An 18,239-nucleotide genomic window follows, 5' to 3' on the forward strand; every position below is an offset into this window, starting at 1 on the left:
ATAATAAATGCTAAGAATTCATTGCAAAAGATTATCCTTTAATTTACAGTTGTTTAGCTCAACTTGAAGGATACTTTTCTTATCGTTATCTATGGATTACGTTTGCAGTCAATTTGTGATGACTTGAAATACAGAAGTAGTCCTTTTCTATAATCAGAAATAATTCTAATAACTAATTTTGTAATTGTGTGTACAGAGGTCCAGGGAAATTTTTAAAAAATGAGGTTTAGGTTTCCAATATTTACAGATCTTAACTGATGAAGGATTTTATAATTCAATGAATGAATTTGAATAGTTTGAAACCAAACTGGAATTTGTGATTAATCCATCTGTAAACTATATTCAGTAGTAAGCTTTAACAAATATGCCTTTAATTTCTTAAACTATCTTTGCATTCTTTCTATTGAAGAAATTTAACACCTGCCTACTTGCACTTTGTAGCACTCACCCAACTGCCAGCCTGTTTGCAAGCCGCCTAAGGAATGGTTTGTTGGTACTTGCAATGTCCTGATAATTTATTTATTCTTAGCTTATTGTAAGCCAGCAGGAAGTTGCAGATCAGCCCTCTCTTAATGGCCTGCAATCCTCACTTAATGACAATAACTGAGATTTTCAGGATTGCCATTACTAAGTGATGCTGTGGCATCATGCTTTGTGACCACATCACTTAATGACACAAATTCCAGCCACAATTACTATAGTTAAGTGAACTACTGTAACTACTTACAACTGTTCATTTAGTGACTGTTGAAAGTTACAGTGGCACTGAAAAAAGTGACTTATGACCATTTTTCACACTTACAACCACTGTAGTATCCCTATGGTCACATGATCAAAATTCAGATGCTTGGTAACTGGTTCATACTTATGACCGTTGCTGTGTCCCAAGGTCATGTGATCACTTTTTGTGACCTTCTAACACACAGTCAACGGGGAATCCAGATTCACTCAACAACAACTGTAACTTAACAAGTAACAGTAACAATTCACTTAACAACTATAGCAAGAAAGGTCATAAAATGGGGCAAACTCACTTAAATGTTTACCTAGCAACATAAATGTTGGGCTCAATTGTGGTCATAACTCGAGGACTACCCATAGTTCATTTACAGATAGCCAGTAGATGGCACTAAAGGTTTCCATATTGCATACTTTTCTCTTAAAATATTTTAATAAGATTTATATTATAGCATGTATTATTAGAAGTATTGTTCCTTTTTCATTGTCAAAAATAGTAAAGTGGTTTATAGATGCAATAATCAGAATCAAAATATTTAGTTGGCAAAAAGAAGTTAATATCCGTAGGCCAAATTAAAAAGAGGAAATTCTTTAAAATTCTTCAACTACAGGTAGCTCTTGGTTAATGGTGCTGGAATTACTGTCATTAAGCAACACAGTTTGAAAGTATGACATCATGTGATATGCCACCTATCAATGAAAGTTCCAGCACTTCTGGTTGCTGTCTTTTAGTGAATCACTCTGGGTCATTAAGTAAGGATATTGTATAGTCATCATTTGCAACGCCCTGCCAGTTTCCCTATTGATTTCATTTGTAGGTAATCAGCAAAAAGGTTGCAAATGGTATAATGTGACTTTGAGGACCTTGCAAAAACAGCTGCAAATTCAAGGTACAGTGATAAGCACCACTTGGTCAGAAAGTTTGAAAGGTTGCTGAATGAGTGGTCACTAAGTGAGAATCACCTATATTATTTATCTGCAATCATGTTGAAAGTAATATTGTAAAAGCATTAAACTTGTTACTGATTTTTCATGTCGATGAAATTATTTTTAAAAAATATGCCATTTGTATGTCAAGTTATTTTATTTTTTTTACAAAATGGTTTACAACATTTTCCATTTTAACATAAATTGTGCAACTGATTTTTCTACCTCTAAATTACAAAAGTGATTTGTGCAAAACTGCAAATAACTTTATACAGGTACAAAGCTTAGAGGTGGAAGCACCATTAACTAATTTGATCGATTACAGGAAATTTCAATTTTGAAATATTCTATAGTTTCTAAAATACATATTAATATAAGTTTTCAGATAATGTAAACATTAAAAATTATGTTTATATCTAAATTTTGGCATTTGTATCCAGCATAATACCTTTGTTCATCAACACAATTATGTTACCAAAAATGAGATATTAAAAACTTTTCAAAAACACTTTATAAATCAATTCTGGATAGAATTTCATGTATGCCTGATAGTGGAAAGAGGTTATCATATAAAAGCATTCATTAAATTTGGTGGACCATATGTGTTAGTCTTGATTTACAGATCTGAACTGGTTATTCGTAATAAGTGCCTCCTAAACCATATATAAGGAAACATAATTATTCACTACTGTGCCCAATTTTTCAATATTCAAGTGAATTATGTTTTTCAAAATATTTATTTATTTGCTGTGATTATGATGTGACTTTAAACAAAGGCTGTAACACTATAAGGATACAAATTGCTCTTTTTCTCACCAGAAACCTACTCTTTAATCAAATCTTTGGTTTAATAAATCCATGCAGAAATGTTATATTATGCTTCCACCAAAATTACCATCAGGGCTGTTATGTCAGAAATGTAGCATCACTGCACTTTAATGAAAAATGGTACAAGTTACTATTATGAACCTGAAATGATCTGACATGCTTAATGAGCCCAGTCAATTGTGGTGTTTTCATTAAATCATAGTTAAAAGATCATCTCTTATTATGTTTCAGCATGTAGTTGACGTTTTGTCTCATGTTGATATAATATTAGCATGACTATCAAAATGGTCAGATAAAGCTATAAATAAAAATGTATAACTTTCACAGATCTATGATATGAAAACAGAAGTATCATCCATTTCAGTGTTAGAAGAAAACATTTAAAATATATTCACGTTTTACCTGGGAAGTTGAAAGAATCTTGAGAAATATCTTACAATGACATGGTCATTTAAACACTTAAGTATTTAAAATCTTCCTGTGTATGAAGATTCAGCAGTAAACACGCAGATCAACAATACGGTGCTGTCAGGTCACATTTGTTGATTTTAAGGCAATACAAATCTGATCTTTGCTCAAATAGATAATACTATTCTACTATTCTGATTGGTTGTTTTTTGGAATCCATCTTGTGCTTCACTCTTCCACTTCATTATATTCCATTCACATTATTTCTTAATATAATAAACCAACTGACTAAAAAGAACCAATTGCACGTTTTAAAAAAATCAGAGCAACTGTACAATTAGCAAATCTGTCATCGATGTAAAAGCAGCAGTCTCCCCCAATTTTTACCAGGATCAACAACATGGGAATTTTTATGACAGATTTAACTATTCCTTCCCCAACCATGACCATTAACTTCAATAGGAGTTTTCTTGTAATGTTAATAATTAATATATGTTGGGAGTGAAGAGAGAAAGAAAGGGAGGAATCTCATTGGGCTATCTAGTTTGGCCCTATGTTAGGGTAAAAGACTTTTACTGGTATGTGTATTACTTGTAAAAGCAATATCCTGTGGTCTAATAATTAAGGCAGCATTTTCTTTCTTAAATAATGATTTGGTAGGGCAGCAGACCCTAAAGTAAATTAAATTTAATTACGTCCTGTTTTAAAAATTAAACTGAGGTCTTCGTTTGTATATTTCTAAAAAATAACACTTTTAATTCATTTTGCTAATACAATATTTTTCCTAGTGGCATACAGTACGTGTCTTTATAAGTCTTCAAGACGGAGGAAAGAAAACGGGTTTTTGTGGGATTGGTGGTCTTAAAGGTGAGTTTCGTGGAATTGGTGGTCTAAAAGGCGGATTTTGTGGAATTGGTGGTCTTAAAGGAGGATTTTGTGGAATTGGTGGTCGTACAGGAGGTCTTTGTGACATTGGTGGTCGTACAGGAGGTCGTTGTTGAGGTGGAACAAATTGATTTTGTACTGGTGGCCTAAAAAAAATGAAGAGGAAAACAGTCTGTCGAGGATTTCAGGTTTTGGCAGGTACAAACAGCCCTGAAAATGAACTAATTATTTTTATTTTTATTTACTCCTATTTCACATTTCTGAACTGCCCATCTCCCTCAAAGAGACTTACCACCAAAGTACAAGGAAGTTGATCTGAGGTAATCACATGCACAGAGCAATGCTCTATCTGAGCTTTCAATAATTACTTTAGTTATTGAAATGAAACCTAACCTAAACCATTGTGCAGGACATGAATAAAGTGCGTTCAGATGACTAGACCATATGAATGTATGAAATGCATATATTTATTTATTTATTTATTCATATTTTTATACTGCCCTTCTCCGAAGACTCAGGGCATAATATGAACTATTATTCACTGAGGTTCTAGTTTCCTTGAGGCATCAAGGCCTTCTGGTTCCTACAATATAAACTGGCAACGCTACACTTCAAACTAGGGCATATAAAACCTTTACCAGACCTATCCTTGAATAATGCTCATCTGCCTGGAACCCTCATTGTATTTCAGACATCAATACATTAGAGACAGTCCAGAGATATTTTACTGGAAGAGTACTCAAATCTTCTGCTCGAAATAAAATTCCCTATACCACCAGGCTTGAAATTTTAGGTCTGGATAGCCTCAAACTACACTGTCTACATTCTGACCTATGCTTATTTCATAAGATTATTTTCCAAAACAGCCTACCTATAAATGAGTACTTTAATTTCAACCATAATTACACAAGGGCTATCAATAGATTCAAACTCAATGTAATTCGCTCTAATCTTGATTGTAGGAAATATGACTTCTGCAGTAGAATAGTAAATGTCTGGAACACTCTACCTGATTCTGTTGTTAGTCTCGCTAATCTCCATACCTTTTACCTTAAACTGTCTACCGTGGATCTTACACATTTCTTAAGAGGTCCCTAAGGGGGCATGCATAAGCGTGCCTACCGTCCCTGTCCTACTGTCCCCATTTATATGTAATCATTCTATGTGTTTATGGCTATGTTTTGCCTATTTATATCCTTTTATTTATGCCAGTTTTTTTCATGTGTCCATGTCTATGTCTATACAGTTACTTGTTTCCTTGTACTCATTGACAAATAAATAAATAAATAAATAAATAAAATAAACACTGTTGGGTTGAAAGAGAGTAATTGACCCAAAATCACCTAGTGAAGTCTGTGATTGAGAGGAGACATTGGATCAAGGCTTCCAAGTCCTTAATCATCACATATCATTATAAGGGGAAAGTGTGCTTATCACTGGAGACATTTTGAACTTAGTAGTGAACACCAGCTTCCATTTCTAGCCATTTCTCTCATGTGGCTGCAATAAATTGCTTTAAAGCATGCAGTCCCTACTCTCCACTGAAAAAAAATTCTCCACCTCTAGTTTTTAACATGTTTTCTCTGTACTTACAGCCACATACTGTATGTGGTTCTGCTGAAAAGTTACGTCAAAAAGTACAAACCTTGGAGTTGGAAAGTGAGATATTGTAAAGATTCCTGAATTTGAAGTAGCAGGCTGAAAAAGATAGATAGATAGACAGATAAATAAATAAATAAATATCATGCTTATGTTTTAAAAGATAACGGTAAAGGTTTCCCCTTTCCAGTCATGTCCGTGGCAGCGGTCACAGTTTGAGCTGTCAAGCCATTTTGGAAGCATCTTCAGGGCTGCCGGTGAGACTCTATGAGGTTGCACTCATCTGTTTTCTTAGCCCAGCAGCCCCCAACCTTTGGGGCATCAGGAACCATGGTTTTTCCATGGACCAGAGGAGGTGTGATTTCATGTGCTACCTGCATCCCATGGATCGGGCCTCGTTGTTTGCCTGTTTCTGGTATGCCATAGGCCAGTGTGGGTTCACGGACCAGGGGTTGAGAACGCCTGTCTTAGCCAAGGGAACCAGTATTGTCCGAAGACACTTCAACAGTCATGTGACCAGCATGACTGTATGCCGAGTCACACAGAACTCTGTTACCTTCCCACCAAAGTGGTACCTATTTGTCTAGTCAAATTTGCATGCTCTTAAACTGCTGGTTGGACAGATGCTGTGGCAAGGAATGGAAGCTCATCCCATTGCATGGTGCTTGGACTGCCATCTTTAACTGCTGAGCTGTTGCTCCCCATGCTCATGTTTACAATCCAGCAAAATATTGTTGTTCTTAATTCTGCAAACTAAATTTCTGAATAGATAATAATTAACTCAAAGAAGAAGAAAAAATGCACAGCTGATACTTTATACTAAAAGACTTTTATTGGTGGAAATTACTTAAAAATAGACATAATTGAAAGTACATTCTTACCCGCCTTCTATTTTTTTCCTCTTGTGGATTAGGTTCACTTGGAGTATTACTCTGGTGTGCAGGTAGCGGTCTTCTTTGCTGTGCATTTTCGGTCCTTAAAGAGCAATTCAAACAAACTGTTAAAATTATATAAGCATAAATGCCCATCTTGTAATACTTCCCAGCTAGTAAATGTGGAAGTAGATAACTAGATAATACACATTTAGAAAGATTCAGACAAACAGATTAAATAAAGAACCATGATGATGATCAAGGAACTAGAAAGATCAAAGGAACTGGAAAGTTCAGTTTTCAGAAAAAATAACTGGAGAAAGCTACGATAACACTCTTCAAATCTTAAAAGCTGAAATGTAGAATAAGGGTCAGACACTTTTTTCTATTGCCCCAGAGTGAACATCATTGATTACAGTAAAGCAGATTCCAGTTGAATGACAGAAAAAACAACTTGAACAACTTGAATATGGAAAGTACTAAGAGGATTGGTAGGCCCCTCTTCAGTGGCTAGATAGCCATTGAGTTGGAAATTGAAAATGTTTGGACTGAGTTTCCTTCACCAACTAGGCTAGTAGTGGGAATAGATTTAGTGCCATAAATGACTTGTTCCAAAACTATGATTCCAACTCAGGAGTGCCTTAGTTGGTTTTCATAAATAACTGATCTGACAAAGCAAGGGTCTAACCTAGCTAATCTAGGATTGAAAAATCAAAATGGATAAGGGAAAAGCAAAGCAAAGAGCTACTTTAGTAGGAAGCACTATCAATATCTTAAACAGTGACTCTCAACCTTTTCTTCACTACAGACCCCACCCACCCTTTAAATACCTTTTGTGGCCATGGATCCCCAAGACTTAACTCAAAATTTAAATCATAACATTTCTTCAAGCTTTTGCGGACTGACTGTAACAACAGCAACCCCTCCCAAGGGTCCATGGCCCACAGGTTGAGAACTACTGGCTTAAAATATTTAATTTTTAAAAATCAGCAAATACATTTTTCTACTGAAATGCTCATAGCTGGTATTAGAGGAATCATAATTTGTAGAATCAGTAACCAAAGCAGGACCTGAGAAAGATTAACCATTTTTGGAGAATTACCCAATCTAATCTTTCGTCTATTCATGTTGGCTCTGTGACTAGCACTATGAGAAGTTCCTTCCTAATATTTTCTAAGGCATTTTTCTTAAAAAAATGAAAAGCCAAAGTGTTACATTGCAGGTAATGAATTGTCTGAATATCATTGCCTGAGTTCAGGTTTAGGAAAATAATATCTCTTCCTTGTCTCCTATCTGGACAAAAGCTATTTTAAAACCTGAAACAGAACTTGCTTCTTCAGGCTTGCCAATAAAACCTGGATAAAATTCATGGAAAGGATATTATTTTTCTGGATCTCCATCTCTTTTTCAAGCTTCATTCCCAACATTCCTAAAAATCCCTATAAATCTTGCATTGTCATCTATAGCTAATCATGTAAGGGTATCATTTCAAAAGGCTTCGACCTTTTTATATTGTATTTAGTATTTATTTTGTAGGTTCCAGTGAATTCAGTGAAGGTTGTTTCTGAATGCCTTGCACCACAACATTTAGCTTGTCTTTTAAGATCACTAAGACTCCAAATCGTGTTTCTATTTTGAATTTTTGACTTAACCTTGCATAGATGTGTTCTGTTCTCAATATTATCAGTTGCATGAATTTTGTACCTGTGATGTCTTCTATGTTCTCTAAAGAGACGCCTTTTAATTTCTTTCCTCTTGACAAATGCAATTGCAAGTAGAATTAATATAGGCAACACAAGTAAAAAGAATATCAGAAGACCATCTCGAAGGGATGTATCTAAGAAAGAAAATAAGCATTGTATGTGTATTTAAATGTAGAATTTGGACAGTGGGGCTACAAGAAGGAAGGTTTGACTTGCATTTTTGGATAATTTGTTCAATAAATAAATGAACAAGTATAAAATTTGTTTAATTGGAATCTCTTTTTCTAGTTTTAAGACTTGTGCAGAGGACAGATCACATTAGGTCATAGCAGCAATATCCCAAAGATGCTTTTTCAAGGGACAACTGGACTTTCTGGTTTTTCTTTGAATTCAAAGAAAAACCAGAAAGTCCAGTTGTATCTTGAAAAAAGCACCTTTGGGACAACTATGACCTGGATGACTGAGAATCTCCATAGACATTGAGCAGCAATATTGAAAATTCAGAACGGTTTGCAAACATTTAAGCACTACTGTATATATAAAAAATTTCCAAGAAAGAGAAGCTCATCTTCCAAAAATGAAAGACCCAAACTTCTAAAATGGGTGTATGCTAACTTACAGCTATATATTCAGATTTTAAAGATAATTAATTTCAATAGAAACAAAATCCACTAAATTAGCGTAGCAAAGGCTATGCTGACTTTTGTTCTTGGTCTTCATTTTTAAACTAGAATTTTTTTGGAGACAGTTATTCAGTGAAGTGACAGTTATTCACTTTGAGATGAATGTGACTTTCGTCAAAAAAGACATAATTTGTAAGCTATCTTTTAAAGCTACTTTTTAAAGGTGCAAAAGTGAGCAATATCAGATGGAATGTAAGAAAGAGGAATGATTCTTGATACCTATATGCGTTGGGCCACTATCTATGCTGCCCCCATAGCCAGACACATCACAAAAAGGAGGTGCCCACCCAGGATCACAGTGGCAATTGCCTTTGTTGTTACACACCTACAGGAACAAAAAAGACACAAGATAATGAAATTACAACTTTTAAAGAGGCTATAAAAAATACAATAATAATAGGCTTAGGGTGTTATGTTTCTCCCCCAAACAGGCATGCAAGAATCTATGCACATCTCTTAAGGAATTTTAGTGCAGAAGAACTCAAGTGCCATTATGAAAGAATTCTATTAACAGCTGAATTATCAAAAGTGAGATCTATGTAATAATGAACTCAATGTTCCATAGTTTCTCTTATGTGCTGTGCATCATATCATATGGACCTCTCTTTTGGATGAGAAGCAGTGGCGTGGTATGCAAGCCAATATTTAAAAACTAGCTCTGTTGCCTCCATTACAGTGTTGGCAGCACTACACCAACAGCTTCCAAACAATGATTGGGCTGGCATTGGAGGTCTCCTCTCCTTTCAACTAGCTTGAAAAATTCCAGGAAATGCAACATGAGTCCATATGAACCAGCTCCAGCATCCTGGTTTCCATCCATCTCGTTTTGTTAGTGACTAAAGATAATATTCACAATTCCCATATTGTCACGGGAATGGGTGGAGGGGACAATTGTTTTCCTATGACAATATGGGAATTAATTTTCTGCATGAGATTTGTTTCTTGTATGATTAGCTTTCCCATTATTTCTGAATTTGGCACATTTAAAAATGGAAAAATAAGGAAAATAAGGATTTATTTTTTTGAGGGGGGAAAAAAGCAGAATTTAAACATTTTAACTTGCTGTGGGCATCCAAAGGGAGGAAAAGGGAAGCAAATGACAAAGCACGCATTGAACATTGTCATGCAGACTCTACCTTTGGATGTTGCATGCAAGCCCATAAAGCAGGGGTGTCAAACTCGTGGGCCGGATGCATCACATGCCAAGCCAACCCCTGGTTTAGCGAAGGGGGGAAAAGTCACAATACGTCACGTGACGACAACAACATGATGCTGTGAATTTGACACCCCTGCCATAAAGGATGGGGTTGGAGTTGTGATCTCACAACCCAGATTTTTTCATTTGACAAAACTTCTAGGTGTTATATATGCCTATGTTTCTTGCAATGCAAAACATTTTCTTGAATAAAAGAAACATGACTCACATATATGTTCTCGAGATGAGTTAGTACTTGGGTTGTGGTATAATGTCCCATAAATAAATGGGTAGAAATGCTACAAAGAACTACCATAATATTGCAGAGACTCCACTCAGCATTTTTAAAGAAAGCAATGATACATATTCAATGTTTGTACTATAGGTAATCCTCAATTTACAACGGTTCATTTAGTGACCGTTCAAAGTTACAACAGCACTGAAAAAAATGATTTATGACCATTTTTTAACCATTAGTGACCACTGCAACATCTCCTTACTCATGGGATCAAAATTTAGACGCTTGGCATCTGGATCATATTTATGAGCATTGCTCTGTCCCAAGGTCATGTGATCCCCTTTTGTGACCTTTTGACAAGCAAAGTCAATGGGGAAGCCAGATTCACTTAACAACCATGTTACTAAGTTAACAACTGCAGTGATTCATTTAACAACTGTGACAAGAAAGGTCGTAAAATGGAGCAAAACTCACTTAACAAATGTCTCACTTAACAACATAAATTTTGGGCTCAGTTGTGGTCGTAAATTCAGGACTATCTCTGTTATATGGTAAGATACTTGGTTAGTATAATTTTGTCCCATTGTGAACATTATAACATCATAATACTTTAACTTACCGCCCGACCATTACACTTTTTCTTTATGTCACAGTTGTAACCCAGCAAGCTTGCATTTACGCACTTATAATCAATACAAGCCTAAAAAGAAGGGAGAAATAGGGGTTTCTTTCAGAATGATCTTTGAAAGCACGCTTTATCTGCAAATGCACAAAGGTATCAAAAAGACTGTCATCAGATTCAAGAGTAACTCTAAACCAAATTTAGCATGATGGTTTTTCCCAAGATGGATGGTGACCTAATACTGAATTGTAGAACATGGGCAAAAAATCTAAACCTAAAATGATGATGTTGGAAATGGGAGCAAAGTGAATCTTGTATCTCTGTCATCATGCAACAATGTAATTTGTCTGGGTTCAGCTTGATAGAAGTAGGAATCTAGCCACTATGATTTGGAGTTTACGGCTTACAGTTTAAAATTAAGCATGTATCAAGTCCCAAATGATGTAATATAGGTTCTTTTAAGCTTCATCTGTTGAAATAAAGTAAGTGTAATTGGCAGTATTCCCAACACAACTCTGTGATGACAAATGCTGCACAATAATGTCAGCATGCAAATACAATTATGTACTTGTGTCAATCAGCAAGTAAACTTGTGATGTGTCCATGATTACATCATTATGCACATGTCATTACTTGTGTCTTTCCTCCTATTAGTGTAACATTATGCTATAGAGACAGTTTACAAACAACATTGGATAGTTTTGTACAACATACTGAACAGGCAACCTACAATGAATAAGATGTAAAGAGTCCCTCAACCTCCAGAATCATGTGGGCAGGATTATAAATTCCAAAGGATAATTCTTCGTTGGTCTTCTTTGTGAGACATTAGAACATGGGTAACCTAAGTCTTGCAGAGACCGAATGCTAATGTGTCATTAAAAACTGAATGAATGAGTGAATGAGTGAGTAAATGGAATGAATGAATGAATGAATGAATGAATGAATGAATGAATGAAATCTCCCCAAATTCCAATAATTGGGATTTTTTACCCATGGTAGTGATTTTAATATACTTTAGCCCCCACTTTTTTGAAAGTGTAACAATGTTGCTGAATTATTTATTACAACTCCCAGCAGGGAATGAAGAGGTAATACAACTTCTCAACTGGAAAAGCTTGCGAAATTCTGTATAAAGTTTTATATTAAATAATATTTATTTATTTATTTAATCAAATTTGTATACCGCCCTATCTCCCGAAGGACTCAGGGCGGTTCACAGGCCAATAAAAAACATATAAATACAGATTAAGATCACAATTAAAAAACTTATTCTAAAGCCAAATTAATTAAAATGATATAAATACTAAAACCAATTAAAATCAATATAAATTTAAAACCTAGTCCAGTCCTGCGCAAATAAATAAATATGTTTTAAGCTCACAAGGAAGGTTCGGAGGTCCGGAAGTTGACGAAGTCCTGGGGGGAGTTCGTTCCAGAGGGTGGGAGCCCCCACAGAGAAGGCCCTTCCCCTGGGTGTCGCCAGACGACACTGCCTAGCTCTGTGAGAGCGCACGGGTCGGTGAGAGGTATTCGGTAGCAGTAGGCGGTCCCGTAAGTAACCCGGCCCTATGCCATGGAGCGCTTTAAAGATGGTTACCAAAACCTTGAAGCGCACCCGGAAGGCCACAGGTAGCCAGTGCAGTCTGCGCAGGGTAGGTGTCACGCAGCAAGGAGCCAGGTACGCCACCAGCAAGCCCATCTGACATCTATGACCCCATCTCACAAAGAGGGATTCACACCCGCAATCTGAGGTACAGTGGTCTCCCTCGCGGTGTTGAATGGCGGTCAGAAAGTCCAGGCGAAGGAGAGAGTGATCTGACCATGACAAAGGTTCAATGACTATTTCCTTCAAATCCAGATCTCTCAACCACTGACCAGAGATAAAAATCAGGTCCAGAGTGCCACCCCCAATGTGAGTAGGGCCATCAACTACTTGAGTCAGGTCCAAGGCCGTCATGGAAGCCGTGAACTCCCGAGCTGCTGTCGATGACGAGCCGGAAGATGGCAAGTTAAAGTCCCCCATGACTAAAAGTCTGGGGGTCTCAACTGCCACCCCAGCAAGCACCTCCAGGAGCTCGGGCAGGGCAGCTGTCACGCAGCAAGGAGCCAGGTACGCGACCAGCAAGCCCATCTGACATCTATGACCCCATCTCACAAAGAGGGATTCACACCCGCAATCTGAGGTACAGTGGTCTCCCTCGCGGTGTTGAATGGCGGTCAGAAAGTCCAGGCGAAGGAGAGAGTGATCTGACCATGACAAAGGTTCAATGACTATTTCCTTCAAATCCAGATCTCTCAACCACTGACCAGAGATAAAAATCAGGTCCAGAGTGCCACCCCCAATGTGAGTAGGGCCATCAACTACTTGAGTCAGGTCCAAGGCCGTCATGGAAGCCGTGAACTCCCGAGCTGCTGTCGATGACGAGCCGGAAGATGGCAAGTTAAAGTCCCCCATGACTAAAAGTCTGGGGGTCTCAACTGCCACCCCAGCAAGCACCTCCAGGAGCTCGGGCAGGGCAGCTGTCACGCAGCAAGGAGCCAGGTACGCGACCAGCAAGCCCATCTGACATCTATGACCCCATCTCACAAAGAGGGATTCACACCCGCAATCTGAGGTACAGTGGTCTCCCTCGCGGTGTTGAATGGCGGTCAGAAAGTCCAGGCGAAGGAGAGAGTGATCTGACCATGACAAAGGTTCAATGACTATTTCCTTCAAATCCAGATCTCTCAACCACTGACCAGAGATAAAAATCAGGTCCAGAGTGCCACCCCCAATGTGAGTAGGGCCATCAACTACTTGAGTCAGGTCCAAGGCCGTCATGGAAGCCGTGAACTCCCGAGCTGCTGTCGATGACGAGCCGGAAGATGGCAAGTTAAAGTCCCCCATGACTAAAAGTCTGGGGGTCTCAACTGCCACCCCAGCAAGCACCTCCAGGAGCTCGGGCAGGGCAGCTGTCACGCAGCAAGGGGCCAGGTACGCCACCAGCAAGCCCATCTGACATCTATGACCCCATCTCACAAAGAGGGATTCACACCCGCAATCTGAGGTACAGTGGTCTCCTCGGCTCCAGACTCTCTAATCACAACCGCCACCCCACCACCCCTTAAAAATGCCCTATCTAAAAAACCCCAAAGGCTCTTCCTCTTCGCATGCTTCTTGATTTTTGGCCTAGCATAAAGAAAATACTCAGCCCCTGCTGCATGTAAATCATGATTTACGTTTAGGAGTAACAAATTAACATAACAAATTGTAACTTAGTGCCAAGTGCAAACTCAGCCAGTGATTCGTTCAATAAAGCAAGATGTGATTCACCTAGGCTACACGTTTGTAAGATGCAGAAAACTCTTACTTTTCCTTCAGCACAAGAAGTGCCTTTATGAACCAGTGCTGGATCGGGAATATCTGATCCTAGATCAAATTCAGTGGACACACATGGAATTCCATCTTGAGTCTGGAAATACAACTGGGACGGGAGATTCTCTTGCTTGAAAGATGTACAATGAATCTTGCCACATAAACTGTTGCTGTAAATGGTAATAATATTAATTATTATGATGTACATAGATAAGTAAGGAATTGTGAAGCACTATGATAAATACAAAATGCTATCTTCCATGTTCTAATGTTGAGTACATGCTTATTCAAGATTTTGTTCACTAGACTTGAGGTCTATAAAAACCAATCTTGAGCAAATGGATGTAGATCTATAAGTAGGAGGAAATAACAGATTATCAACTTTAATACATTCAGATCCTGTTGGCCAACTATGGAAGGCAGGATAGCCCTCCCTTAGCAAGCATCTTGAACAGTGACCGTTCAGTTATGAAGATGCTGAAAGAGTAATTTAGTGACCAATGCCCACACATACAATCTTCACAGCATCTTTCTCTCTCACTCACTCTCATTGTGTCATATTAGTTAGTATATGCTATCTTGTGTAAAATCATAAGCATAAGTTTTGGTCACATGATTTTTCACTTAGTGACTGCTTTCACTAACAACCAAATTGCCAGTCTCAATTGCTAAATGAGAACTTCCTATCTAGCTAAAATGTCCTTCATATGGCTGAAGTTTCAATTTTTAATGGTTTAAAGAACAGAATAAATAATCTGTGTCAACTATTCATTTCCACATCTTTTTAGCAAAGGTTTGACTTCCCTCAGTAAGGTTTATGATTCCAAATAAATGTGTACAGTTCTATCATAAGATGAACCATCTGTATCGGGTCCAAAGACGGATCTCATTTGGTATTCTGTATTACTGATTTCTTCATTACTAAGTACATCAGGAAATTAGCAAGCAGAACTTTGATGCAAACATCTTCTGTTGCCATCCAGCAACTGATATCCTAAGATTTGACACTTTTGATTTTTGAAGTATTATATATTTATCAAGACAAGTAGCATATATATTTGTCTATGATTCAGAAACACATTGGTTACACCTCCAAAACACTGAAATTACTAGAAGAACATTCTGAACAACTGTTGAAAATCATTTAATAAGACAAATCTAAACCTAAAATGATGATGTTGGAAATGGGAGCAAAGTGAATCTTGTATCTCTGTCATCATGCAACAATATAATTTGTCTGGGTTCAGCCTGATAGAAGTAGGAATCTAGCCACTATGATTTGGAATTTACACAGTTTAAAATTAAGCATGTATCAAGTCCCAAATGATGTAATATAGGTTCTTTTAAGCTTCATCTGTTGAAATAAAGTAAGTGTAATTGGCAGTATTCCCAACACAACTCTGTGATGACAAATGCTGCACAATAATGTCAGCATGCAAATACAATTATGTACTTGTGTCAATCAGCAAGTAAACTTGTGATGTGTCCATGATTACATCATTATGCACATGTCATTACTTGTGTCTTTCCTCCTATTAGTGTAACATTATGCTATAGAGACAGTTTACAAACAACATTGGATAGTTTTGTACAACATACTGAACAGGCAACCTACAATGAATAAGATGTAAAGAGTCCCTCAACCTCCAGAATCATGTGGGCAGGATTATAAATTCCAAAGGATAATTCTTCGTTGGTCTTCTTTGTGAGACATTAGAACATGGGTAACCTAAGTCTTGCAGAGGCCGAATGCTAATATGTCATTAAAAACTGAATGATTGAATGAATGAGTGAATGAGTGAGTAAATGGAAGGAAGGAAGGAAGGAAGGAAGGAAGGAAGGAAGGAAGGAAGGAAGGAAGGAAGGAATGAATGAATGAATGAATGAATGAATGAATGAATGAAATCTCCCCAAATTCCAATAATTGGGATTTTTTACCCATGGTAGTGATTTTAATATACTTTAGCCCCCACTTTCTTGAAAGTGGAACAATATTGCTGAATTATTTATTACAACTCCCAGCAGGGAATGAAGAGGTAGTACAACTTCTCAACTGGAAAAGCTTGCGAAATTCTGTATAAAGTTTTATATTAAATAATAACATGGCTTCTTGATTTTTGGCCTAGCATAAAGAAAATACTCAGCCCCTGCTGCATGTAAATCATGATTTACGTTTAGGAGTAACAAATTAACATAACAAATTGTAACTTAGTGCCAAGTGCAAACTCAGCCAGTGATTCGTTCAATAAAGCAAGATGTGATTCACATAGGCTACACGTTTGTAAGATGCAGAAAACTCTTACTTTTCCTTCAGCACAAGAAGTGCCTTTATGAACCAGTGCTGGATCGGGAATATCTGATCCTAGATCAAATTCAGTGGACACACATGGAATTCCATCTTGAGTCTGGAAATACAACTGGGACGGGAGATTCTCTTGCTTGAAAGATGTACAATGAATCTTGCCACATAAACTGTTGCTGTAAATGGTAATAATATTAATTATTATGATGTACATAGATAAGTAAGGAATTGTGAAGCACTATGATAAATACAAAATGCTATCTTCCATGTTCTAATGTTGAGTACATGCTTATTCAAGATTTTGTTCACTAGACTTGAGGTCTATAAAAACCAATCTTGAGCAAATGGATGTAGATGTATAAGTAGGAGGAAATAACAGATTATCAATTTTAATACATTCAGATCCTGTTGGCCAACTATGGAAGGCAAGATAGCCCTCCCTTAGCAAGCATCTTGAACAGTGACCGTTCAGTTATGATGATGCTGAAAGAGTAATTTAGTGACCAATGCCCACTCATACAATCTTCACAGCATCTTTCTCTCTCACTCACTCTCATTGTGTCATATTAGTTAGTATATGCTATCTTGTGTAAAATCATAAGCATAAGTTTTGGTCACATGATTTTTCACTTAGTGACTGCTTTCACTAACAACCAAATTGCCAGTCTCAATTGCTAAATGAGAACTTCCTATCTAGCTAAAATGTCCTTCATATGGCTGAAGTTTCAATTTTTAATGGTTTAAAGAACAGAATAAATAATCTGTGTCAACTATTCATTTCCACATCTTTTTAGCAAAGGTTTGACTTTCCTCAGTAAGGTTTATGATTCCAAATAAATGTGTACAGTTCTTTCATAAGATGAACCATCTGTATCGGGTCCAAAGATGGATCTAATTTGGTATTCTGTATTACTGATTTCTTCATTACTAAGTACATCAGGAAATTAGCAAGCAGAACTTTGATGCAAACATCTTCTGTTGCCATCCAGCAACTGATATCCTAAGATTTGACACTTTTGATTTTTGAAGTATTATATATTTATCAAGACAAGTAGCGCATGTATTGTCTATGATTCAGAAACACATTGGTTACACCTCCAAAACACTGAAATTACTAGAAGAACATTCTGAACAACTGTTGAAAATCATTTAATAAGACAAATCTAATTTCTAGAGTGAAGGTGGGCCTCTTTATGACTTGTGGACTTTAACTCCCAGATTCCTGAGCCAGGAATTCTGCCAGGAATTCTGGGAGTTGAAGTCCACAAGTCATAAAGAGGCCATAGTTCCCCATCCCTGCTCTAGAACAAAGAAACTTTCTAGTGCTGGCTTCTATTACAATCCTATAATCTAAATGTAGATACAATGGTCCGAAGGGATGTTGTCTAAATGTGGCCAATTGTGAGCTTTATAAATCTTTAATTACAAAGATTTGGATAAATCCTGGGGTTGTATTATCCCACCACTTGCGGATACGCTACAGCGGTGATATGCTGGTCTACATAAATACATTAGCGTTAGTCCAGGAATTGTATAATATTAAGAAAACTGAATTATATTCTGATTATTAAACTATGTAATGGTTGCAATTGAAGCCTGCAGTTTGAATATATAAATAGTCCTCAACTTACAACCACAATTGAGCCCAATTTTTTTGTTGCTAAGTGAAACATTTGTTAAGTGAATTTTGCTCCATTTTATAATCTTTCTTGCCACAATTAAGTGAATCACTGCAGTTCTTAAATTAGCAACATGGCTAAATGAATCTGGTTTTCCAATTGACTTTGCTTGTCTGAAGGTCGCAAAAGATTATCACATGACTCTGGAACACTACAAAAGTCATAAAAATGAGTCAGTTCCCAGCAGAATTTTGATCATGTG

At 37.0% G+C, this 18,239-nt stretch overlaps 1 protein-coding gene across 1 annotated transcript in view; it reads right to left on the bottom strand.

The window, feature by feature from the left end:
- Positions 1-1,803: 1,803 nt before the first annotated feature.
- Positions 1,804-18,239, bottom strand: part of LOC131200662 (disintegrin and metalloproteinase domain-containing protein 9-like) — a 40,905-nt gene continuing 24,469 nt past the window's right edge. Inside the window, exons 16-22 of the mRNA XM_058187773.1 lie at positions 16,360-16,534; positions 10,696-10,776; positions 8,863-8,968; positions 7,962-8,094; positions 6,267-6,360; positions 5,432-5,484; positions 1,804-3,932 (exon numbers count right to left, since the gene is read on the bottom strand). Of these exons, the coding sequence (XP_058043756.1) occupies positions 3,719-3,932; positions 5,432-5,484; positions 6,267-6,360; positions 7,962-8,094; positions 8,863-8,968; positions 10,696-10,776; positions 16,360-16,534 (856 nt within the window). The 3' untranslated portion in view covers positions 1,804-3,718. The remainder of the gene's footprint in view (positions 3,933-5,431; positions 5,485-6,266; positions 6,361-7,961; positions 8,095-8,862; positions 8,969-10,695; positions 10,777-16,359; positions 16,535-18,239) is intronic.

The sequence above is a fragment of the Ahaetulla prasina genome, chromosome 6, assembly GCF_028640845.1.
Source record: "Ahaetulla prasina isolate Xishuangbanna chromosome 6, ASM2864084v1, whole genome shotgun sequence".
NCBI classification, from domain to species: domain Eukaryota; kingdom Metazoa; phylum Chordata; class Lepidosauria; order Squamata; family Colubridae; genus Ahaetulla; species Ahaetulla prasina.